Here is a 26513-nt window from a genome sequence, read left to right as displayed (position 1 = left end):
GATATCAATTTTTTGTATATTACGATTGTGTATAATAATTGCCATATGCCGGATTTAATTCCTCCTATTGTAACGGAACATTAATATTATAAAAAGAGAAATAAAAATACCCTATGATCCACAATTATGTATATATAAATAAATATCACGCTAAGATATAATCACCGACTAGTAGAAAGCGCATCGATATATTTTTTTCAAAAGGAGGGAGAAAGGAAAGCAGAGTTAATCTAGATATTTTATATTATTTATTTATTAGCAATACTTTATTACAACAGTTTGGTACATAAATATACATGCTGCTTGATTTCTCCTCATTCTCAATATTTCTCAACAATTTACGAATATCTCCTAATGCGATATAATTTGTTTATTAATATTATAATCATTGCAATATTTTATTTTATCTTGATTTCATTATGGATTACATGGTACAAGGGCAATAATATATAGTTCATTCTTTCTCTCATTTAGATGTGAATATAAATTTCTTTGGCGTGTCATCGTTTGTATCTTTCAAATACCGTCGCACCACTTCTTGCTTGATTCATCTTTGCTCACTCACGTTCAAGTTTTTGCTCTTTAAAACTGCTTATGTAAGATTCGATGCATGCAATATCTTTCATATATAAAGTGTAATTACATTATATACAGGCCCACTTCTTGCAAAACAAAAAAACCTTCCAAGGTCAGGTGCCTAAGAAATTTGGAAATAAAAGTTCTAACACGAAAAATATCGAGGCTATAATCAACACAAATAACAAACATTACAGTTTTCACGAAAAGTTTTTAGACTTTAAATTGCTCGTCAGATTTCTCGGAATAATATATTAGAACATTTACGCCAAAGTTCTAATCGTGAATTTTAAATGTGAAGATTATATCGCGGTCACAGAACACTCGGTTCTGAGCCAATAGAAAAACTTGCATACCGAGTATATAAAACATAAGATTTTTTTAAGGGAAACAAATTTTTTTATTTTAACAATTTTTAATAATATTGTTAAGTAAAATAAATATGCTGTAGGTATGTGAAGGAGTGTACAACGTATTGTTAAACTTCAAGTTAATTTATTTTTCAAGCTAAATTTTTAAAAATAAAAAGAACAATATATATTATAATACACATGAATGATTAAAAGAATTTTGACTAGTAAACGCATGTTATCCGCGTGTCTCCCCTTCAAGTATGATAACATATCCGATCAAAATATATATCAATAACAAGATCCACATTACTGTCACAAAATGTTTTGTCCCAATATGAACGATTGTGTTCTATTTAAAATAATCCTTTAAATAACAACTTCCGTTTAATACATATCTCTCGTCACTCTTAATTTTTCACGTTAAATTATTTTTATACCAATGTGTCTACATTCATATTATTATAGTTTATATAAAATAATGGCATGTTTATCATTATACAATCTATAAGAAAGGTTTCACATGATTCCAGAGTCATAATAGAAACAATTCACATCTTTCTTAAATATTAACAACATTTGGATGTAACTTGATAACACGATAGTGAAGAGAAGCACAGGGAATAAAAAGAAAAAAATATCTTTTCCTGAGTTTTAATGAAAAAAAATATATATACTTATATTTACCCCGCCTGAATAATTATTATACAATTATGTGGATCAATTTCGCGATTTTTCCATGTTGATTGTTCGTAACGCGAGAAGCGATCGATTCTCCTTTTACCTTTTACAAATTGTAAACGTCAACAAAGCTATCAAAGTGTCACGGCTGCGTTGAAGCGTCTCGTTGTTTCTTCCTCGGCCAATCAATAGTCGCGATGAACACATATCTAGAAATGGATGCGCAGGTAGAAAATATCTCGAATTCCCCTCGATCTGATGTTCCCGCCTAATGTACTGCACCGAAACGCGAAAACTTTAGCCACTCTGTCGCGGACCAACTTTAACAGTTTATTATTTAAGAACTATTATAGAGCCTCGATATATTTTCCGCATTAATATTTTTACCTTCTAAGTTACCTAAAGTATCCGGCCTTGAGAGATCCCGCGTGAGAGATGGGTCATCCTGTATATATTACAGTCCGTTACACATCATATCTCGTTGCAGTTTGTCGTGCTTGAGAAGGAAACTTAACGAGCTGCGGAAAGATTAATTCGGCGCGAGTAAAGCTTAAATGATGATAGCAGCGAAAAAAGAGAGAGAGAGAGAGAGAGAGAGAGAGAGAGAGAGAGAGAGAGAGAGAAGCTGTCCGTATATAGTTGAGTGATTGCGTGTAACGGCGATAAGCGCATTATAACTTATACGTAGTCCTTTTTTTAGCAATAAATAATTTTATTCACTACATATAGGCACAAAAATCGTGAGAGTATGTCGCGATAAAACTATTCATTGTTAAGTAAGTTTCACGCGTAACATTACGACACGCCCTTTTCCAATCACCACACACGCGCGCGCGCGCACTCACACACACACACACACACACACACACACACACACACACACAGAGGCGAATCGATATTAACAAAACGAGGAGAAAAAGATTAACGATTCAAGAAGAGACTTTCTTCCGACTATTGTGCTGCGAGAGGTATCTCAGGTGTCAAGTTGGTTTTGTTATTATGTACGCAACTTATCGTAAAAGCGACATTGCTACGTGTATCAGTCTAATAAGTACATGGGGCCGTCCCATGGCATTAAGTCGCGATCGCTTTGGAATAACAAATCGCCCGGCTCGGCGAGATTTCCACGCTAAATCGGCCTCGCTCGCGCATTCTAAATACGTAAAAGTGAACATTCCCGAAGAAGAGAAAGAGAAACAGTCGACGAAAATAGCATCAGCAGAAAGCGAGGAGAAAATTAAACCGGCTTGCTCGCTCCCAGCACGATCCTTGCCGCGCGAGTGACGATCGGATGTTCCTCGCGAATAATACAAAGACCCATTATAACCCGTTGGAGAGAACGTTTTACGGCCGGCGATTCGGCTCCCGCGGCGAACAGTGATCTCGCTCGAGAACAATGTGCTCTCGATGGGCGAAACGGTGAAAGGATGGTACCAGGATTGTTCACTACGACTTGACCGGGCCGGTCTCTTCCTTCACATGGTGTTGGACACAGGCGTTGCTTATCAGAGGCATGCTCTTACCGCTCTGCAGGCTGGAATGGCTGGACGAGCGACTGTGGCTCTGACTGCCGGCGCCGACCGGCGTTTGCACCAACGGCTGCGGCGGCGTCCTCGCGCCCGAACCGTTGCTGTTCGTGAAATTCGGTTGCAGCTGCATGTGGTACTTGTAGATATTCTCCGTACTTTCCACGACACCTGTTCGACAACGGGACATGATGCGAATATACCGTCGATTTGCCGATGAGAAAGACGGAGGATTATCGTTATGTTATTCGCGCTCACCAGCTTGCAGGTTCAGGCTGCGACCACGCACGCCGGTCTCCTTCGATGGAGGGCTCCACCAGTTGACGAAAGTCCCCACCACGGGGACGTGCCGGAGGATACCCTCCTGCCACAGTTTCTCCGCGTTTTCCCTCTCCAGGTCGATCTGCGCCGTCTCGATGCCCCTCTTCACCACCTCGGATATGGTGTCCAACATTTTCGAGCTGGCCTCCACCTCTTGGCCAACGTGCAAGACCAGAGACAACAGTTCGGCCACGTCTGCAAATAACAATAGCACGGTGACGTGACGTTTGATGACGAACAGGACGAAAGGACACGTTCGCGTAGGACACTACAGCTATGCTCAAGGCTCCGGAATAGTCGCTGTGACTAGTCTTTGTTTAACGTCAGAAGCGAGAAAACGTACGGCAAGACTCGTCGCATTATACTTTCAAATCGATTGTTCGAACAAAAGAAAAGTGTCGGTCCGGTTTTACAAGCTCGCCGAATCGATCAGAAATGTCACTTAGTGGATAGCGTCTTTTTATTCAAAAGTATAAGGCGAAAAGGTCTCCTCGCTTCTGACGTGATTAAACAAGGACAAAGTCACGACGACGGCACCCACCCACCTGTATCCTGCGTCACCATGCCGAATCGCACGCAGGCCAAACCGTCCGCGCCTTCCCCGAGGGAAAACGCGGCGTCGGTGCTGCGCAGAGTCTCGACCAGCTGGGTGTTCAGTCGGTTCAGTTCTTCCTTCGCCTGATCGGTCATCACGTGAATCCACGTAGGTGGAGCGTAACGCACGCCTCCCAGACCCGCCCAGCCCGGCATTTCCACCAGATGCAACGAATCGTTCTCCGAGACTAAACGTACGAAGGTGTCTTTATGCTCCACAGTTGCTAGCAATATTTCCTATATCCAATGAAATTGCGACATAATTATTGACTAATCTCTCCCACCGTGCGTTAATAACGATCATAATATATTCGCACGCTTATATGCATCGTGTATTGTTAACGCGTTAAATGAGAGTTGAAAAGCTTAAGATTAAACGTGCAGATTAATTAAAAGCAACGTCTAAGTTAAGTAAATTAATTAGAAACGTTAATTAAAGTTTGTAACCGGAAGCGAATGAAACAATTGCAAATTGATGAAAAACCTTCACACGAGAGTGTAAATTAATCGTGAACGTTTATACGAGAGTGTAAATCAAAAATGTTCGCGCGAGAGTGAAGATTAATGAAAGATAACTGTGTGAATTATCCGTAGAAGCGAAATGAATGAAGAAATTACCATGTTTATCGTTATACTTTCGGGGATTCGATGTGATTAAAGAGATGTACTTACTATTTGCTGTTCAAGACAAGTCACCAGATTGTCTATGTCCTCGGTCGTTGGCGGCCGATCGGGGTTCTCCAATGGGCATATACGGATCGCCACGCCGCACTGTTCTATATCACAAAGCTCGATTTGTACATTATCGATGTCCCTCTGAAGGATCTGCCCCAACCAAGAGTTCAGCTTGTCGTAATAGGGTAGCACGCGTTCCGTAGTCTGGAGATCCTTGTTCGCAGGTACGAATTGGAAAACCAACGAGTTCGCCACCACCTCGAACAACTGTAGATTGTTCACGGGATTCGCCAGATAATCGTTTATCGTGTAAGACTCCGTCTCACCACCTGGCGGCTGGCTCTGAAAAGGTAAGAACGGATGTCGATCGATGCCACCCGTCGTCACATACCGCGAGTACACCCTTATATTCGTACTGTTAACGTTAACCGTGAAACTTGAAAATTTAAAATTGAATGTATAAATTAATTAAAAGCAACGTGTAAGTTATGTAAATTAATTAAGAATACCAATTAAAATTTCTTAATTATACAAGCAAATGAGACAATTGTGAATCAATTAAAAACCTTTACACGTAAGAAAGAACTTACCAATATTCTAATACAAGAGAATTCTTTAATCTTATTGTACAATTCCTCCACAGCCAGAAAGCACCTCTTAAATCTGTTATGCACACCGTCCCGACCTAAGATCTGCAAAACAGCCCACAAAGGTAGGGTCGGCAAACGTCTCGACAGTGAATCTGCCATCAGTCCGGAAACTAGCGATAACGTGGTATCTCTGGGAGTGGGCCTGCCTCCTTTGATATCGGCTAATCTATATAATGTCTACACAAGTTAGAGTTAAAGGAAATTGAAGATTAGATCAGTCGATGTTGTTACTCGAGAAATGTGCCAAACTACCTAAAAAAGGATGTTATATAAATATTATACAAATACAAAAAATATCAACGGGCGAGGATCTGATCGATATAAAAATGAGTATATTATCGGAAAATTACAATACGAAAATCAGAAATATGTTAAGCATATCATTGAAATATAAAAAAGTCAAGCTCCTGATATTATGCTCAATGTCTTAAAAGTTAGAATACCGTCGGTCGAACATCAGTTCAAGCAAAAAAAAGAAAAAAAAAAGAAAATTAGAAAACATCGTTAAGCGATGAGTAACACGGTAGATTATTTTCGTGTTCCAACTACATATCATATCACATTCAGGTGGAAGAAATCGAAGCAAGTTTTGAAACACACCTGGCCAATTGTAAAAAGGATACAACCACCGGTAGTGAAGGTATACCCAGCCAAATTCCGAGCGGTAACGTAATGCTATCCGCTATTTTCGACGGCTGCAACAGACACAAATTTTTTCCAAAATTTCAATATGCCATCTGGCAATGACGGGAAGAACCTCTGAACTTCGTTACAACAAAACGTGAGAATAATCACCAGATCCTTCGCCGAATTGTTCAATACGAGCGCGGCTAACGAGTGCCCTCTTAGATGCAACCAGACGTTGTACTTGTCGCATATCGCTCGTAATCGGGTGATATTGTCGCAATGGCCTGTCAACACCGAGCCAGCCTCGGCCAAGACCAACAACGGTGTTACATTATTCGACTGCGTATCTTCCGCTAAACGTCGTTCCAACGCCGAGATGTCCATAGTATGCCTCGAACCAAACATGGTATTATGTGGGATCGGCCTTATGCAGTGAAGCGGTAAGGAGAGCTGCCGAAACATCACGAATTTTTACCATCTTAAGAGCCTCAATCAATAGCTTTCGAATCTCTCTTCTACGATATTTCGTTACACAACATTAAAACGTAAAAAAGAAGAAAACTCAAATTAATAATCTGACAAACGCGACTTACTTACAAATTTAATAACAAATACATTTAATCAACAGATTATCGTTTCTGATCAACAATTGAGATACTAATTCCTCTGTCGAAATTTAATCGCATGCTTTGGCTATATTTCCTCGCGGTAACTCGCAGGACTTTTCATCAGTCCTCCGTTAGTCGCGATATTTTTCACCCACGAATGGTCATGGTGCCTAGCCCATTGGATATTGCAACCGACAGAGAATTAAAGAGAGTTGTCAGTTACAGGCTTGAAAGTAGAAAATGAACGACGATATTACCTGCCGGCACAAATGTTGAACAACGCCCAAGGGTGCGGCGACAGAGCTGTAAATCAAGGGTGGCATAGACGCGAGCGCGGAGAAGCCCTCCTCCATGTACCTGGGGTACTTTCGGTGCAAGGCCAAACGTGTCACTCTGACCAGACCCTCCAGGTGATCCTCGTGGAAGGACGACGCGCAATCGACGAAGCGGAAGATGTGACTGAGCCATCTCGTCGTGTCGGCTGCCAAACGACCGGCAAGCTTTTGCGCGTGCTGTTTTGGTAGCGCCACAGCGTAAGCTGAAACGGTGTGCGTGACTAAGGCCAATTTCGCCGCATCGGTTAAAACCGGTAGTGCGGTAACCTGGCTGGCCGGTGTGTCCGTAGAACCAACTTCTGCTGGTTGCGGGGCGTCCTCGTGAAGCACCAAGTCCTGAGCAACGGGAAAATCATCGATCTAACTAATCTAATTCGTGTAAATATTTTTATCTTAAGATTCTCACTATTAACTTTTCAAGGTGAATTTTCACCCTACGATTTTCAATCTACAAGGTGCATTTTCTCACATGTCCAGGAGAACGGGGTCGGATCCGACCCCACGCTCTGTTTCGTTCATTTTTCATGTAACCTATGCGCGGAGTGGATGAAGGAAGTAAATGATAACACGAAACGTTCCTTAAGAAGAGGAACACAGCGTGTGCGAGATGTAAAATAAACAAGCCATGGTATCGCATCTGACTTGCGGTTAGAGAGTTAACGTCAAGAGAGTTAAGATCAACTGTTATAAATATGTTTCTCTCATAATAGGATATTATTTCCTCTTCTCCCTCTTGCTTTATGATGAATTTCAATTCGAGAAGAACGATGTTTCTCGAGCGTTCAACGTCACACACATATAAATGATACAAATTTCCGAAGTTGACAGTTATGACGCAGGTACAAATATTCCATCTAGCTCCGCAGCTGTGTCAACTGTGCTACTTGCTAGAAAACCTCGGCGATTGTCAGAGAGCAAGGCTTACGCTTTCTGCGACAATTCGATCGTTACTGTGAGTACAAACAACACAAAACATTCCCGTCAAATTCTCATATTTCTTACAATCACGTATTTATAATCACATCTCTCCACATACACGTGTAATACCTTTAATTACGTAACAACAGAAGAGGTACGAAGCGTCAATCGCGCGGTCCGACAGAAGCAAGAATTTTTCTTTCGCGCCTTTGAACACTTCCGGTCACGGTCGTTTTGCCATTCGACACACACACAGAAAGAAAAGCGAAAACCGGGCGTGAGACAAGTGTGCGACCAAATTCATATTCATCGCACACGCCGACGTCAGACGCGCCGTCATGCCGCGACACACAAACTCCGACGCGACCACGTGACGACGACTAATTATCGAGACCGTCGCGCTACCGCGAGGGGCCAACGGGCGACGCGTTTCAACGGGAGCCGCGCGACCAATCGCGCGTGCCCAATGGCCTCTTGGTTTGGCGCAGCCGAACTCTCTCTCTCTCTCTCTCTCTCACCTGTATCAGCGCCAATATCTCGTCCGGTTTTTTCGGTTGCGACAGGAATCCCGAGGGATTGTTCCACGTGCTGCCGTCGCAGCCGCCGCCTCCACCACCTCCACCGTCGGCCGCCCGTTCCACCGCCTGTTCCAGCCGCGAGATCACCTGGGACGCTTGAAACTGCAGCGCGCCCACTTCGTTCAGCGCGGACGGGCCACCTTCTCCGGCACTGACCTGTCAAAATCGTCAGAAGAAGAATTCTCTTTCTCTCTCTCTCTCTCACCGGTCATGAGTCGCGCGCGCTCACTCGTCGATCGTCGCGCAGCGGAGCTTGCGCGCGCGACCGCGCCGCCGGTTAATCGTATTCGCCCCGACACGCACCTCCAGCAGATTCTGCGCTAGACTTTCCATCGCCGCGTTATCGTTTGTGTCAACCTCCTCGGCCATCGTGGCAGTAGTCTTCGTGGCCGGCAGTAACGTAGCCGAGAGCCGTTCATCCGTCTCCGCGGAGGATCGATCGATCTCGTGTCCCCCCCGGGGATACTCCCTCCGAATACTCGAGCGAGGCCGAGAGATCCACGGCGGGACGCGGCCGGGATTCGCTGGGCCTTTCGAAGCTCCTCTTTATCGCAGAGAGAATCGGGGATACCGAGCGGCGCGGCAGGGGGCCCCGCGAGCGCGTGAGACGGCACTTGTCACCCGTGTGTAGCGCAGACACTGCTTCTTCTATTTCTGCGGAGAGAATACTGAGCGAGAGCGGCCATGTCGCGGGGCTTCTCGGTACGCTTCCTCCGGCGCGCCCTCTGAAGTATCGGCTGTCAAAACTCTTCGGTCGAGTCCACACTTCAGCGTTATTGATTTGTTTCGGCTGACTTTCACCGACTCAGTTAAGGCGGGGTCTACAATGAGAATTTAATGTAATCTACAATGAGTCGAATATGAGGAGAATGATCGACTATGATTGGTCAGTTTCTTAAGGCTTACAGCTTAAATTCTCATTGTAGACCCCGCTTTAGTGTCGGTCTACAATAGGTGTTTTAAGCCCTAAGCCTTGAGAAATTGACCAATCACAATCGAACGTGAGGAGAATTCATTGTAAAATTGTCTTTCTCTATTGTCATTTTTTAGACAATTCATCCACGAAGTTCTCATAATTACTCATGTGGACCCATGTAGGGAGAAAAAGGATTGAAAATTGGAACCTGACCAATCAGAACAAAGCGAGTCAAGGTCGAAGTTAGTGGACTCGTCCAGCGCCGATTTTTAATTCATAGTCCTGAAGATACGATCCACTTGAAGTTACAAACGCTCTGAAGTGCTCAATGAAAGAATATGATTGGTCTATACAGCGCTTCGAAGCATTTGCAACATGAAGTGGATGTCTACCCTGAACCTGCAATATTTGCTCCGACATAGGCTTTACATTTACGGCTACAGCAACCGTGTGCGAAAGTACTCGCTCCTGCCGGTCCTTGGTATAGTCTTATTTTGCGTTATCTTAAGGATCACAAGGATATAACATGTTTCGCCTGGTATCCCGGCAGAGACTCGGTCAATTTCGTCAATTTCACAAATGGTAAGGTCGACGAGCTTCGAATACTTGCGAACGATCAGGTTACATAACCTCACTTGCTCCATAATTATTTCAAACAATTATTCGTACCGATCGTGTGTTCAGCCTAGCTCAACAAGCGGAAACGAGCGCGGCGACAGCGAGCACAGTGCAAGCAGCACCGCCGTCGAGTGTCGACGACCCGGTCGATCCGAAAATTGATAAGATAGCTAACGATATCACCGCTCTCAACCTAATAGAAGTAGCGGAACTCAGTGATCTATTAAAGAAGAGGCTGAATCTTCCAGACGCACCCATCATGCCCATGGGAGGATTTGCAGCTGCGTCGGTTGAGGTAATCGTTGTGCTGTAATAAGAATATGTGTACGATGTTTTCTTTATAATCGGTGACGATCTATTTTAAGAATAATTTAGTACAAAAAGATGATTGTGATAGTGGTTTTTATAAACGTTGACCCATTGACTACATATACATGTATATGCATTTGTGCATGCTTGATTTTCTAACGACAAAGCAACTGAGTTCTCTAATGATTTGTTTAGGAGGTAGAAAAAGAACCACCAAAGAAAGTACAAACATCATTCTCTGTTAAGTTGATGGCATTCGATGAGAAACAGAAGATAGCTTTAATCAAAGAAGTAAAGAATCAGATGCCAGATACAAATCTCGTTCAGGTATCAAATTATTAATACTAATTAATAATACAATAAATAATGTAACTTATGAGAAACCTTACCTTATGTTTTATAAAAATAGGCCAAGAAGTTTGTCGAGAGTGCTCCTATAATAGTGCAAGCTGATATGTCAAAAGAAGATGCGGAGAAATTGAAAGAGGCATTTGTGAAGGTTGGTGCCACAATCGAGATTGTATAAATTGTACTTGCAAATATATATATATATATATGTTATACTTCTTCGCGCTCGTACGTAATTGAAATTATATCAATTTATTGCACCTTTCTGATGCTCTCCTATATTATAAAATACAGAATTGTATAACATATTCTCCATCTTTATAATGATTTCATTATTGTAGTTACAAATGGTAACATTCGATATATCGAATTAACAGATTGCGTACGGCACTCTACTCGCTCAACACGACAATTATATACACGTTTATTCGCTAACCATTTGTTTCGAGAATGCGCGAGACTTCGTTACCCTGGTAACGTAACAAGAAAATCTATTTTTAATTCCTTACGTCATTGATTAAGTCGAAGAAACCTGAAAACGAGATATCTCGTCGTCCGGCCACAACGTTCGGCTTACTAAAAACCGAGATTTCTCGTCACCCGTACGCAATGTGTTAATATAATGTTGCGTTATCGGAAGTAATTTTTTCGCCTCCCCAGGTTCGATCTTATAAAGAAATTTTTCGATTCGATTATTCTACATTCTGTCCGCCGATCTTTTCGTTACGGTCGGAATAGAGAATGGAGAATAATCTGTTAATTGTAACCTAATGCTGTACAATCCTTAGAAATTTTGAATTGAATGTTCGGCTCGGATTGAAACAAAACATTTTTTATTCAGATACCAGTTCACACAGTGATTTTCTCGGTCTTCAGCGGAAACGAGAAATACATGTCCCCTAACATAATTTATGTGCGCGAGCAAATTGATAATATCAGTCTGATATACAAGCTTGAACTTAGGAGGCGCTGCGCCAATGGCGCCTGAAAACGTCGTAACATGCATCGCACGTAACATTGAATGAATCGGCCTTCCGCGAAAATTCATCAATTCATTTCTACTATCGATACCTCCGCCATACACTGCGATCGCAATTGGCTGAAAACTTGTCACAAGTCGTGTTATGCTGAAACTATCAATCCATTTGGCTATTTGGATACTGATGTTTCTTCTCCTCCTCCATGCTGTCGTGACAGAAAAACAGAACCATTCAAGTATCCGTTACCGTTATCATCGTTCTAGTAAACTTTCTCTGTCCGCTTTTCAATACGCATTTAAGGCTTGTTACAACAGACGTAATATACCAGACGGTCTTTATAAAATAACTTAGATCTTCAAGAAGAGAAAATAAACAGATCGCTCCATAAAAACGACTCGATCAGGTTAACATCTTCAAATGAGATTCCGCGACTCGAAGGCGGACGGATTGCGAAAGGAGAACATTGGCGCACAATGGAAAGCAAAAACGGGAAAACTTTGCTGGATTACAACGGCCCGGCGATAACGGGAGATTCTGATATCAGAAATGACCAGGCTTTCGCGAACCATGTTCGCGTCAAGAGAAGTGAATCGAACGATTCTTTTTCTCCTTCACATTCCTGGGGCGGAAATGGCACGATCTATGCGTCCGACGAGTTGCTGTCCAGATTCGAAGGATCTCATGTAAACTCAAATCACAAAATTGAATCCGATATGGTCGATGCAACCACCCGGACATATTCATGGCACAAACGAGGAATCTTGTCCAAAAACGAGCGACGTAGGGAACGCGTGAAAGGAAGTACCAGACGTTCGAAATATCAGGTCGAAGCTCAAGTCAGAGGTAAAAATCGCGGTACCTCGAAGCCTTCCCGTAAGTTTCCCACGAGGAAAGTTGGTTCGGGTATGTGTATCTTTTTGTCACATGAATTTGCAGTTTTGAAAGAGAAGACTTGGCTTTTTTTTACTTATTTTTCCGCGGATTTTTTCCGTTTCTCATCTTCTTTAGGAAGAAACATAAATCAGGCGGGTTTTAATCGAACGGTGAATTTTTCCAAAAGGAATTTCTCTATCCTTGAGACATAAACCGAAAAATTCCGCGGAAAAATGGAGCAAGCGCAATGAATATTTAGTATATAATGAATATATTTTCACGTTTTCGAAATTAATATTATTTTCGCCCGTTTGTAAATGTCATATTAAAACTTATTTTTTAATTTCTCTACCATTTTTATTACCACGGTCCATAGGGCACAAAAATAAAGACACAGCAATCAATGCGCATACCAGAAAGATTGACGGATCACAGACGAAGTCGAAAAAAGGGAAAAGGGAATCTGAAAATAGCAACGGTTGGAACAGCGATGTTGGTCCTGCCGACTCTGAGAGAACACGAGCTGATGAATCGGAGACACCGATAAGTCAGAGTGATTCGGTATCATTAATTAACGATAGCAGGCCTGAAGGACAGCGTGAGGAGAACAGCGTCGTATTACCTTTCGTGCACACCGGGAAAGCGGAATTGCGAGTTCGTATCGAGAAAATCCCCAGGAACGAATCTTCGTTTATTAATCCCGACTGTTGGATGAATCATTCTACCACAATCGGTCCTTCTTCAACTACGCCAATTCAATCGAAATATGAGACAATTGTTAACACCGGTGTTACAAATTCTATATTCGCTCCAAATTTTAATTACACCGGAACTAAGAGAGAAGAAGCCGATAGTTCAATCGAGTTTGCCTCGTCGGGAATCAAAACCGATCGAAACTTGGAAGATGGGAAATACAGGCGTACGAACGAAAAACTTGTGAAATTTGCGGACGAAGATATGAATTATCACGCAAAAAGGAATCAGGGAATTACGTCGAAACGTCGTCTGCGAAGCGACAAGAACGCGACAGGATTGAAGCGCTCCAAGGACACTGGACAAATTACCGGAGGTATCAAACACGAAAGAACAACGGGAGAGAACGGGAGAAGAGCTCGTGGTAATCGCGCTGTGAGATCAATCGAGGAAATTAAGGACCTCATTGAGAAATTGGTCGTTAAGGTGACTCGCACTAACGTTTTTATACAGTACGATTTCATCGGACGGACTCTCTTCCAAGTACGTCCCAGTAAGTAAGAAACATCAAACCAATCTTTTAAGACATTGATCCCACCACGTGGATTTCATAAACATTTTGATATGATATTTTAAATAATATAAATCATAAATATTAATAATATTTTAAATGTTACATTCAAACTGTTACTTGATAATATTATATTTTTAAATATTAAAATTACGGTGTAGAAACATTATTTTTATGTTTCAGTCAAATATTGTCAACAGTAACGTTGTATGCAACATTAAGAACTACGTATTTGTAAACGTTATATATTATAAAATATCATTGTAATAACATTGTGTTAACGATTCCCTGCTTACTGGGATGATGCTCGAGGAAATTCGATTATCCGTGAAATCATTTCGTCGTTGAAATTTTGTCACTCGAGGAATTTCATTCAATCCGTTTCATTTCTCCACTGTAACAAGAAGTAGTGAAAATTGTATTTTAGTTGAGCGAACGTCACGAACGTCACGACCGGTGAAAGATCTCGAATTTGTGTCTCGTATCACCGAGTTCTGTGAGAAATATTTATCCGCATTTTATACATTGCTCTGTGCAATTCGTTTCAAGGTGAATGAATTACAAATTTACGTGAGCAACCAAAGCGAAACTCCACGCACGACGGATCCTTGCGGCGGTAAGAAGGCAGCTCGAGTAGCGAGGCTCTCAAGGAACTCGAATTACAAGTCCGAATTTATACGAGACACCGGCGATCGCTTGACGAACAACCGAGAAGAAAGAGCCTTCCGAGTGGCTGCCGGGGCCTCGAGAGTCAAGCGAGCGAATTCCCGGAGCAGGAGGAAGTTGCTTCGCAAATGGGACAGGTGGACAGACTGGAGCAGTTGCAGTGTCACCTGCGGCAAAGGCCGGCAGATCAGGTGGAGGCATTGCTTGCGCGATTGCGACGACGCGGAGATCGAGATGGCGGAGAAAGCTTGCCAATTGCCCGCTTGCCCGCCGGGAAAGTTTCTCGGAATATTTTGATAGTCTCGCCGCTCTCCGCTTGAATAAATAGCGATGTACAAGTATCTCGCGTTTATTTATCGTGGAATCAAACCCGCTCGAAACGAGAAATTAGTCTCGAATCAAGATAGTTTCTTCACGGGTGACACATTTTCGTACAAAAGATGCGAAGAATTCGAATCACAGCGCTGCCACTCGGCCAGTCCCGAGACGAAAAAGTGGAATTAGTGACTGTTCTTCTTGAAAAGCAGAAAAGGTGGCGGAAAAAAGTGACGTCTCGCGATCAGACATCAAAATAGTGACATTTCTCGTCGAAGAGTCTGAGAATAATCGATGCTGTTTAAACAAAAAAGCAATACTCACCTTTCTAAGTTTATCTTTGGATAACTTTGGATAGCAAGTTCTTTTCATTATTATGAAAAAGATATATCTGCGAAATGACATCAATCAATTAATCGCAAAATTAATTTGAATAATTTAACCGAACCTGCTTTTCTCCAATCTCTTTTCTCACGATTTTGTCAACGTCAATCTCAAGACTACTTGTTGATTGTCAAGTAAAAGAAAAGCGTCCGTCCAATTTCACAAGCTTGCTGACTCGATCGCAGATGTTACTTCATGGATATATCGTTTTGTTTGAAAGTATAAAATCTTGGCATGCGTTCTCTCGCTTCTCGACGTCATTAAACAAGGGCAGTCATAGCGACTACTCCTTAACGGCAGCTGAGGAAAAAAGTGGCCATTGGTGACCCATTTTGGACGATAGTGAATTTTTCAGACTTGTCAAGAAAGTGACTCAAGTCACTGGCTCGTAACGCTGGAATCACGATTTCACCACCACTGCATCGGTAATGGTTGACTGAAGGGAAAATGACACAAACGATGAGATTCTTACATTTGCGATACAACATAGGCATATTATCGTCATATGAAATTCCTTTATTTGCATAACATGCGAGTGAGGTCTTTACAGAATCGATAATCCTCCTTGCTTCCTCTCTTTCTCTCTCATTCTCTCTCCCTCTCATCGGCCTTTCACCTTTAATAAACGCACACGGGTGTCACGTGATAGTATAACAAATATCGTTTGCTGTATACCCTTTATCGTCTCGTTATCAAATACACAATATATATATTATACAGGATATTTCAATCAACATCACCTCCTTCGCGCCAGTATTCACAATTAACGGGAGCGCGTTCGTTGCTTAAAGAATAAGCCTGTCACGGCTCGATCGTAGTATTCGTCGTCGTGGTCGTTCGTATGCAACGTGATGATCGTTCAGTTGTTCTCTAATATTACAAAATGTTTAACGAATATCATACAACAGCAGTAACTTTCCGTGCGACTTCGCGGTGATCCGTGGAGGCGCAGCTCTCCAACGTTCCGATACGCGTCTATATATGATTTCTCTCTCTCTTTCTTCCCCCCGTTCCAGTTAAATGGCTCGCGACTTCGCTCCCTCAGCAATCTGCACACCGCATATTATAAAATTTGATATCGTACAATATTTATAAAGCACTTTTGCTATAAATCTTTCCTTTCTATACTCATTTATTGATATTGTTCATAAGAAAAAAAAGAGAAAATATTAAAAAAGATGCTGCAGTAAAATTCGATTTACCGTTTAATTCATCTTCAATCTATCGATCAATTTAGGCGTTAACGCAAGAATCTAGATCGCGTCGCGAGTAACGGTATGTGTGATCTTTGCGTTTCATTAAGCCAGACGAAGGTAAAACGGTGCGTTCTCTATAGGCAGTACGATTGCCAAAGTACTTGACAAACGCAACTACACGTCGCGTACGCGTAACACATTTTGCTGAAGTGTCGCCACGTCGTGTCGTGTGTCCTCGATCAAAGATACGATCAAAGAGCATATCGCACTATCAACGTAGCACTTATATCTCTCTCCTTTTGTTTTGTCTTTTTGGCGAATATAAGTAATCTAGTAAACGCACAACTATCGAGACCGCTCTCGTAAATGCAAGACATAGTGACCACACGCTGATGTCGCGCGAACACGATTGGCCATAGTTACGCAGAATCTTAACCCACATGCGTTTCGAGAAAGATGAAAATGAAAATTCGACGTATGATTTAAAAAATATAAATGGGCTTTTAAGGTTTTTAGGTACTGACGTTTTTCCACAATCGTTCGAGAAGCCAAGCATGGTCAGTTTTCTTCTCTCTAAGGGGTATTCACGGACGAGCTTAATCCTTATAAACAAACGGATAAATGAGAAGACGCAACTAGTAGTAAAAAAAAAAAGGAAACAAAAATGGCACAACTGGTAGAAAATAAAAACCGTTTCCCAATTAATTTTAGACGCCCGTAAAGCGAAGTTTACAGTGGGAATTTAAGCTGTAAGCCTTAAGAAGTTGACCAGTCACATTCGAGTGTGAAGAGAATAAATCGACTGTAATCGGTCGATTTTTCAAAACTTAAAAATTCTCATTGCAGACCCCGCTTAAGGCTTGGATCTTTTTGTTTTATATAGGAAGACGTGGGCCACCTATTGGTGGCAAAATCTCAAAAATCATAATTTTTTGTGGCTTGGATCCTTCTTGCACAACCACGGCCAATAATCAACGTTTCCTTTGACTTTTTCCTTGCTTATCGAACGCGTCAAGCTTCAGAGAGCCTGTTCACACTATGTGCGTGTGAATGCGCACAGTATTCACCAACGATGTACAAAACGTTTACGATGCATGGCACATTCCCCGGATTCTCCGCCGATGATTTCGACGAAGTGCGCCTCGTTGGTAATCTTAATTTGCCGTTTCTGATGCAGTCGGTCACGCGGCGTCTTCTCCTCTCGACTAAGTGTATAATAAAAATGCTACAAAATAATAATATATATAGCGGTATAGCGTCTAAAATTCGTATTATCATCATTTCATCATACAGAACGTCTGTAAAAACGAAGCGAATGAGAAACCGCGTCGACGTAACGCCGTCGATCATTCAACACACACACATACCCACATTCACATATACACACAAACACACCCACCCATTCACCGGTGTGTGTTGCAATATATAAATTGATCACAATGGTAAAACGTACGCACGCATCTCTCTCTCTCTCTCTCTCTCCCTCGTGCGCGTATGTACGTACGTATTTACTGTCACAATATACACAAATGCTTTCACATTTTTACACGCTATATTCACGCGTGATCGCGATCAGCGCATATATTCACAGTCTCTAGATCAAAGGACGCAAATACATATATTCGGTATTTAAATGTGATGATAGACACCTGTAGTAAACCATACTCGTACCTATTTTCCTTTTTATTCCTCTCGATTACTTAAATCATGAACAATATATACTTAACACTTGAGCTTTGTTTCACATCGCCGGGGCCCGCCTGCGATCGGGACTCTGTCCGCTTGACATTTGGAACGTGAGATATATATATATATATACATATACATAGACACGTGCCGGTTCGCGGCTCTGAAGCTTTGATGTTCGCAGCTAGTCGGATCATATAGTTTTGGCTTTATCGTCCGCTAGAAACTAATCACTCGCTAATTTACTCTGGAAGAACGGAGGCGCGTCTGGCTGCGGCACGAACAGTTCGTTTTCCCTTCTCATTCTCGCGTTTAAGAGCATCGCTCCGTTGTCAAATGTGATTCTCGACTGCTTGCCCGTCTCATCCTGCGTCACCACGAAACATTCGTTCGATACCGTAGCCACCAACACCTCCTCGCCTCCGGCCAGCACTCGTACGTCCCGATCGGCGTCAAGGCGCATCTTTTGCAGTGTTCTGTCCACTTCCTCCGATCGTTCCGTCCTTAAACCGTCTACTGAAATATCGCAAGGGATATCATTGCACGCTGCGGTATTAAGGCTCCAGAATAGGCGCTGCGACTGTCTTTGTTTAATGACGTCAGAAGCGAGAAAACGCCAAATGTCGGAATGTTATATGTTCAAATAAAAAGACGCAACAGCAAAAAATGACATTAGTGTGACTGATTCAGCAAACTTATAAAATTGGACGAACACTTTTCTTTTACTTGAATAATCAATAAGTTGGAGAAAAGGAAGGTTCCGTGTCAAATTGATTTCACGACTATTTATCGGTTGTTCGAATAAAAAGAGGAAAAGTGTTTATACAACTTGACAAATGTGCTGAATCGATCACAAATGTCATTTTGTGTATGCATCTTTTCACTTGAATGTATAAACGCGAAAAATCTTGGAATGTGTTTTTTCTCACCTTTCTGACGTCACTCATTAACATTAAAACTACCAAAGCGCTCAAACGATACGGTTTGTCATTTTTTCTTAGTTATTCCAATTTCTAATGCGTTCTCTGAGATTAATCGCAATTTTCGTCGCAATATGTAAACGAATAAATGTTTTTCTTTGCATTACATATTATTTTTTCAAAAATCTTATTTAAACTGCTCCGGCAGAAAGGTACACGTTAACCGTCGATAGTTTTAGTGTTAAACAAGGACAGTCATAGCGACTACTAGTCCGCAGCCTTAACGAGATGTTGAGAGACGATTTTTTTGAGAAACACGACGTAATACTTACGGCCCAACGCGCTCACAACATTATTCGCTAAGGTTCTCGCTACGGCTAATCTTACATTTGGTACCCTGTCGAATGACAAGCCTATCAGGTTTGGTAACATCTCTTTACTGAACATTCTCCCCGCGATGGCACCGTTGCGGAGTAAGTGCGCGCACAAGACCGCATACGTTTGCCGACGTATCCACTTTTTGCTGTTGGGAACCAAAGTGTCGCGCAGCTCGTGGATAAGCGACGTCACCAGAGCTTCGTCGACGGACAAGTGAGATACGATTCGAGTGACCTGGAAGAACGAGATCTCGTGAGAGGGACCATTCTGAAGTTTGTACTGTATCAAAGGAGGGGGAGAAAAAGTACAGATTGATGCTTTTACAGGGTGTCTACTCTAACCCGAGAAAAAATTCGTCGAAGATTCCCTGGTTTTCTAGGTAATTTGTTGTAAAAATTCCAGATAAAATGTAGTATTTTTAAACTATCTTGCGAATAAACACACGTTTATTGTGCAAAGTGTTTAGTATTTTCCATTCATAAAAGGTTACAAATCATTAAATAAAATGAAGAATCACTCGAGTTTCAATGATGAAACTGAAATTTGAGAAATTTTGAAAAAAAAAACTAAGAACTCTAAATAAATAAATATTTTATATCGTATAAAATTTTGAATTTTGTTTTCGAAAGCTACAAAAAATAATGTAATGCATAACCAATGCAATAAAATTCAACTTTTATAAAACTATTAAAATAAATATCTGTCTTAACTGAACAAATTTGTACCTAATACGAAATCGTCTTCTATACTGAATATCAGATTAGTCATTAAGATGGCTGCAGCGAGAAGAAAAGGAAAAAAAAAGAAAAGAACGAGCAACTGAAAATATAGACACTAAGTAACGCATAAAGGATTGCGAAAGTGAAGAACAATGCAACATGGGCTGTGCGAATTACAGAGAGGGAGACGGGGAGAGATGTCTCACCAGGTCAAGTGCGACAGTCCTAACAGCGGCGATCTTATCCACGAGTAACTGAAGGGACAACGGCGCGATGCTCTGGGCGACGTCGTTCGGGCTAAACAGCGTCACAGCCTCGAGCAACTGGGTGGCCAGTTCCTCCCTGAACCTCCAATTCCACTCGTTATCCGTGGCGAGGAAGTCGCTTAACCTTGGCAGGTATTGACGGCGGTCGGTAGGCTTGAGTATCTTTAGGAAGGTGGCGAGGTGCTTGAGCACACCTATCCTGACCTCGTCCAGATCCTTGATAAAACCGTCATAGATCGGCACGAGATCGGTGGCAGTGAGTTCCTCGCCCAGGATCAGGGCGATCTCGTGAATGCTGGAGGCCAACGTGCGCCGTACCTTCCACTGTCTCGCGCTCGATAACGACTGATAGGCTCTCCTCAGGCAATACCACTTCTCGCGACCCAGCGTGAGCGTGACCGCGGGAAAACTGAAGGCACAATGGTGCGGTATCTCGGCGCCCATGTCGATGGCTTGCTCCGGCTCGGCCATCGACACGAACTGGTTGATCAACTCCTGAGGCACGATGTCCAGCGGTCCGCCGTACTTCGGGTCTAACTTGTTGAAGCTGAAGGCGATGCTGCTCTTGTTCATGGAGAGATTCCAAATGTAGAGCGTGTCGTCCAGCAATTCGGTCGTATCGTGCGACGACAGAGAGTCGTTGTCCTCTTCCTTATGACTACTATTGAGCTTATCCAGATTCGATCGGACCTCCGTAATATTCAACTTCTCCTCTCCCTTTTCTTCCGTCTTCCTCCCCTCTTTCTCTTCCTCCCCCTCGTTTTTCTCACTCGAACACGGGGAAGCAGTCTTGGAAGAACTAGGCGAACTATTCTCGTCGGTGACATCCTCCTCCCTCGGTGTCGCCGCCACTTTCTCGACGTTATTACGATTCATCGCGGACTGCTTCGCGGCATAAATGAGCTCGTCATCCAACGGCGCGTCTGGAGGGATATAATAATATAAAAACGGATTGTATTTCTCGGTCTCGTCCGTAACTTTCTCTTTCGGAGACGTTGGTGGAATATTCGATGGCTTCCGTCGCATCTGAAAGTCAAACAAACAAAATGTCCATGTGAGAAGACGCCGTAACCAAGATCCTGTTGTCCTAGTTAACTTGACGAAATACGCTGTGAGAAACGATAGAGAATATCTGTTTACAGGTGTGTCTGTGCGATATAAATTATCTTCTGTATTGTACATAAAAAAAACAAGAAACATAAAAAAAAGAACACAAAATTCCTGTGCAATATTACGTTTTTTAAATGATGAATATACAGGGTATCCCAAACTAATCTCGGCTCCCGTATTGATGTGCAAGTAGAACGGGTGAGCAGAAAAGTCACGTACCATTTTGCAAAATTCACAATGGTTAGTGATGAATTAATTACTTTGTCTGAACTAATGAGCGCACGGGAAGAGGTAGGCTAGATTCTGCATAAAGAAAAATGGCTTAGATTAGTTTGGGACATCCCGTGTACATGTATGTATATACATATAAAAGTTTCAAGCGAATATTACAACGTTACCGCGTATTACTTCTATACCTTCTCCTTCTCCTTAAGTAATATACAGCGTGGCCGTTCCGTGAGATCATTCTTCTGCTGTTCGTTTTGTTTCTGCTGTTCATTTTGTTTCTGCTGCTCACTTTGTTTCTGCTGCTCACTTTGTTTCTGCTGTTCATTTTGTTTCTGCTGCTGTTCATTGCCTTCCCAGGAGTCCGTTGCTGTTACGGGGGGTTTCGTGTTTATCACAGACATGTGAAAAGAAGAAGCACCTTTGGCATTATCGTCCATGTCGGGTGTTTGATTTCGCATCATGCACTTCATCGGGAACATGCCTTCGTACGGGTAACGTACGCTGCAAAAGAGCCATTATGCTTCAATTTAGACACGTACAGGCCGCAAGCAACCGCACGGACGCGACGAGAAGAGCGAGAAAGTGTGCGACACATTGATACCTAAAGTAATTATCCTGTGAACTGGTATATACCAACTCGCCATGCTGATTGTAAGTGACTTCGGTGAACTGCTTGGCGAAAGTCGATATGAACGGTCCGAGTATTTGAAAGGCCGACATTCGCACCCACTTCGACTCGTCCCTCAAGTGCTTCGCCAGTATTTCCGCTAAGAACAATCGGCGGTGTTCCAGCGTCGAGCAACAAGAGACCGGCATCATCACGTCGACGCACGCTTTTCGCACACCCCACACCCCGTCGCCGCACAAATCGATGAACGTAGGGAACTATGGGGGGGAGTTTGAATCGTATTAATAAATTGATAGTACCCGTCGTCTTCGTTTATTAATTAAGGCTCCTGCTTGTTGGATGTCTTGTTTGATGACGTCGGAAATGACGAGCGCCCAAAGTGCTTGAGAAATACGTTAAAATAAAAAGACATATCCGTGAAATAACAATTGCAGTCGATCGAGGGCAGGCCTGTAAAGTAGTCCGGAAATTTTTCCTTTGCTCAAACGTTCAATAAATAATCGTACAATTTACGCGACATTCAACCTATAAAGTTTCCGGACAATTTTGCAGATCTGCTCGATCAACTGCAATTGTCGTTCTATGGATAAATTTTTTTTATTTCAACGTATTTTGTAAGAATATTGGGTGTAGGTTCCCTCGCTTCTGACGTCGACAATCAAGATGGCGGGGAAACGTGAGCCTTAATTAAACGAATTAATGAAATAAAGAATTAAAGAACTAGAGACGCACCGGCGCACATCTCTTTGTAATTATTATTACGGCTTTATAACGTCGAAGAGAGACTCACCAATTTTCGAAATAATGCCTTCCTGCTTACAGCAGCGCTCATTTCCCCAAAGTGAGTGGCGCAAATTCTCCTCACCGTCGTGTCGTCATCCTCGCACATGTCGATGTATCTGTCCAGAAAGACCCTTTCTGTGAGTTCTTTACCAATCAGCGGTGCCAGTTTACACATGAGCTGCGAATCAATATAAAATATGGGATGTGTGTGTTGAAATGAACTTTTCTAGAGTAACGAGAACGTCTTAACGTAAGAGAGAAGCGCGCGCATGCTACTGCGTACAGACACTTTTCCTTATAGATCATAATGATTAACACACGCAAGTACAATTTCGCACAATTTCTTAACTATTTCTTAACTATTTTAACGCGATTAAAATGAAAATCAATTCCAACTAACACAAGATACAATGTTAACAAGTGCACAGTTTTCTGTTTACGTCTATACACGTGTGCGTTTACGCAATAACCGAGCGAAAGGGAGAGACTTTTTTTTACATCTATCTCTCCGGTTGAGACATATCGTTCCGTTCCGCTCATCAAAGCTGGCTGTGATATGAATCAACAACACCATGTCACAACCACTCTGATGAGTGGAACAGTCGATTTTGAATCATTAGTCTTCCGTTCTGTAAAAAAAGCGTGTATATTAATCAGTTAGAATTTATGCTACGACGAGACGGACATCTAAATTTATATCACACGACACAGAATAATGTGGCCTGGTTATAACGAAGATGACAAATAGCACTGCTTAAATTATGGCGGATATACTAACTACATTATATATGTTTAAATATTTACAGAGACGTCACGGCAAAAAAAAAAATGTGTATAAACAAGCAGGAAATAATATCGTGTGAAATTAACTGTGACAAGGTTGGTGCTTCGATCTCCCGTTTGTGAGCGGAAAATAAAAATTCTCGCGAGAAAACTAAACTAGATGAGTGATATACATAACATACATGTATGTGTATATAAATAATATTTACACCTCGAAATCATTGGGACGGAATGAAGTAATGAGCCCAACCCTTTAATTTAAAAAGAACTTAATCACTCAATAAGAAAGTTCTGAAATACTTAAAATAAGATTATATTTTTTTGTGATTCTATAAAAAGCTTATTCTGTTGATGTACGTTATAAGAATATAATTATTTATGTTTGTAAAGTGATTAAAGGTAACTTTAGCCATTACATAATGACGTGTCATATTATCCGAGTGCGTGAATTTCCGACGATTAAGAGCATTTTCGTCTGAAAAATTCACCATCAACGAGAGCGCGTTTCGCAAAGTCGACAATTATCCTACATTTGTTCCTTATTTTACGACATTCCTTTGCAACCTGCTTGTGTTGTTACAAATCTTACAAACTACTTAAGTAAAGTTGTCCCATCCGCTTAATTAAAGTATCAGAACGCAGAGAGGGATCATCGGCCTCGAAATGTTTCACGCGAATCTCGTGCATCGAATTCGCTGAATCATGAGTACCGCAACGCTCATCAAAGCTGGCTGTGATATGAGCACCGTTACATCAGCATATCACAGCCACTTTGTGAGCAACGCGAGTACACACTCTCTCTTCCGTAGCCGAAGAAGCAGTTTCCAGAGAAGCTCGCGTTCCCCCCGCGACGAGGATCCTTTTTATACACATTATATATATCCTTCCCCCGCGAGAGATTCTGCGCGCGAGATCGGAGAAGGCGATGCATAAAACGGCGATCCAACTCGTCAAAAATGGCTGTGATATGAAATTCAGAGAAGCAACACGCCACAACCAATTTGACGATTGGATCGCGTTTCTCTCCTGATGCTGTGTGTGCGTGTTGTGTTCGCCGGATGAAGCTTTGCGCGGCGGGGTGTTCCTAAAAGCGTACAAAAAACAGTGGCTCGCGAGAGAGATCCGGGCAATTAAAAAATTAATAATAATAATAAAAAGTTATGTACAATATAAACATCATACGACGATTCTCTCTTTTCTTTATACACGTCTACCGATTACTGAACTCTTCACAGGTATTGTATCGACGGTATGTGAGATCTTCCTGACGATCGATTCTGCGGGCCAAGCTCATCAAAATGGCTGTGATATGACTCGAAACATTCCACAACCAATTTGATGTATCGGACCGCAAAAGGTATACGCAACTGTGCCAGTGGCTCCCGGTGATGCTTCTTCTCAGCTTCTTACCCTGCGCGCCCGCGTCTCGCTTTAATCGCTCGACTCTCACCACCCCCGACTCCGTTCTTTTAGCCATCGGAAACACGCTGAGAACGGACACAATTTTGTTCATCAAAGCTGGCTGTGATAGTCGCGAACTCTATGACAAACCAACTTTGATGGTAAAAGCATGCCCCGCCTTTCGCCAGGACGCCAGAGTTTGTGTGTCTTCCACATTTCCCAAGCCGCTTCCCCTTCGGGCTCACTTTTCGCTTATCGAGATCTTCAAACGATGACGACCTAAGTCTTCCCTCTCGTCCTTTCAATGCCATTCTTAATTTGCGATTAACTCATCTCTCTCTCTCTCTCTCTCTCTCTCTCTCTCTCTCTCTCTCTATCTTTCTCTTCTTCTTATTATTCTTATTCGTTTCTCGCCTCAATTCGACGTTTGATGGTGATCTGTTTTCCACCGATGCGCGATAGATCGTGTAACTTTACCGCGTGATTTTGAGGTTCTTTGTATAACGTCGGGGCAAACAGACGCCGCATGAAAGACAAGATAGTGAGACGCGATTGCGTGAGAACATCTCACTACCCATGTCTTTCAGGAGGAATCTGTAAATACGGAAGACCGTTTCTCCAATATGCGCATGCGGACGCGTTCAACGCGGCTATGTATCTCTGATCGAGAGCGCAAGATATTTCGATATGTACGGACGTTAATACGGACGGTGATTCGGCATAAAAAACAGACTGCAGGTGGTAAACATTTCCAGGCCAAAGCTATCCTTAACGGATGAAAATAGAGAAAACTAATTTTCTAAACGATATTTATTTGATTTGAATTTGATATAAAAAAGTTTAAAGAAGGAATTATATATTTATAAGTGATCTGACACAAAGAACAAACGCATGAAAAGTATCCTTTCGTTTGTTTTGTAGTATAAATTCAATCTTTACGTAGCGCTAAATTTCTTATAAGGAAACATTTGAAAGTATCCTTCGCTGATCTTGACAAGTTTTGAATATGTTGCAGAGCAGCTTGAAATAAAAGACACGTGTCTTTTTTTATATGCACCTTCTTACACGCCTAAGGATTGTAGAATGACTTCTCAAGGATAATTCGATAAAATTGATCGTGAGGGAATATCTTCGAAATTATGAGTTATACGGGGGATACGAGAGAGAGGATTCGAAGGATTTAACTGTTCCTTAATATATTCAGCAACCATCAAAATCGATGAAAGACTTCTAAATATTTTCTCTTTAGCACATAAAACCTTTCTTCAATGCGATGATACAATTTTTTGAAGCTATAACACTC

The 26513-nt window shown here is 42.1% G+C and overlaps 4 protein-coding genes across 8 annotated transcripts in view; 2 read left to right on the top strand and 2 right to left on the bottom strand.

Moving 5' to 3' along the window:
• Positions 1 to 225: 225 nt before the first annotated feature.
• LOC106745470 (pyridoxal-dependent decarboxylase domain-containing protein 1) lies at positions 226 to 9112 on the bottom strand. Its single transcript, XM_014621101.1, has 10 exons — positions 8743 to 9112; positions 8380 to 8595; positions 6866 to 7279; positions 6169 to 6450; positions 5997 to 6068; positions 5314 to 5550; positions 4721 to 5065; positions 4000 to 4285; positions 3392 to 3649; positions 226 to 3304 (listed from the first exon to the last, which is right to left on the bottom strand). Exons 1-10 carry the CDS (start codon positions 8806 to 8808, stop codon positions 3054 to 3056), a joined length of 2427 nt encoding a protein of 808 aa, XP_014476587.1. The 5' UTR covers positions 8809 to 9112; the 3' UTR covers positions 226 to 3053.
• A 659-nt stretch (positions 9113 to 9771) lies between these two features.
• Positions 9772 to 10938, top strand: LOC106745462 (39S ribosomal protein L12, mitochondrial). Its single transcript, XM_014621081.1, has 4 exons — positions 9772 to 9937; positions 10040 to 10268; positions 10478 to 10609; positions 10692 to 10938. The coding sequence occupies exons 1-4, from the start codon at positions 9882 to 9884 to the stop codon at positions 10806 to 10808; spliced, it is 534 nt and encodes a 177-aa protein (XP_014476567.1). The 5' UTR covers positions 9772 to 9881; the 3' UTR covers positions 10809 to 10938.
• A 101-nt stretch (positions 10939 to 11039) lies between these two features.
• On the top strand, positions 11040 to 14942 carry LOC106745448. The gene is made up of 3 exons (XM_014621053.1): positions 11040 to 12693; positions 12860 to 13729; positions 14175 to 14942. The coding sequence occupies exons 1-3, from the start codon at positions 12084 to 12086 to the stop codon at positions 14708 to 14710; spliced, it is 2016 nt and encodes a 671-aa protein (XP_014476539.1). The 5' UTR covers positions 11040 to 12083; the 3' UTR covers positions 14711 to 14942.
• A 665-nt stretch (positions 14943 to 15607) lies between these two features.
• The window catches only part of LOC106745461 (serine/threonine-protein phosphatase 4 regulatory subunit 1-like), a 148194-nt gene continuing 137288 nt past the window's right edge, over positions 15608 to 26513 (bottom strand). For 4 of the 5 annotated variants that reach the window (XM_014621078.1, XM_014621076.1, XM_014621079.1 and 1 more), the window contains 6 exons: positions 23034 to 23204; positions 22217 to 22500; positions 21804 to 22116; positions 20218 to 21303; positions 19247 to 19526; positions 15608 to 18510 (listed from right to left, as the gene is read on the bottom strand). In XM_014621078.1, the coding sequence (XP_014476564.1) occupies positions 18221 to 18510; positions 19247 to 19526; positions 20218 to 21303; positions 21804 to 22116; positions 22217 to 22500; positions 23034 to 23204 (2424 nt within the window). In that variant the 3' untranslated portion in view covers positions 15608 to 18220. The remainder of the gene's footprint in view (positions 18511 to 19246; positions 19527 to 20217; positions 21304 to 21803; positions 22117 to 22216; positions 22501 to 23033; positions 23205 to 26513) is intronic. The other variant, XM_014621077.1, reaches the window with a different exon arrangement.

Source organism: Dinoponera quadriceps, unplaced genomic scaffold (assembly GCF_001313825.1).
Source record: "Dinoponera quadriceps isolate SergipeBrazil2010 unplaced genomic scaffold, ASM131382v1 scaffold1280, whole genome shotgun sequence".
NCBI lineage: Eukaryota > Metazoa > Arthropoda > Insecta > Hymenoptera > Formicidae > Dinoponera > Dinoponera quadriceps.
This window is presented reverse-complemented; position numbering and strand designations above follow the sequence as displayed.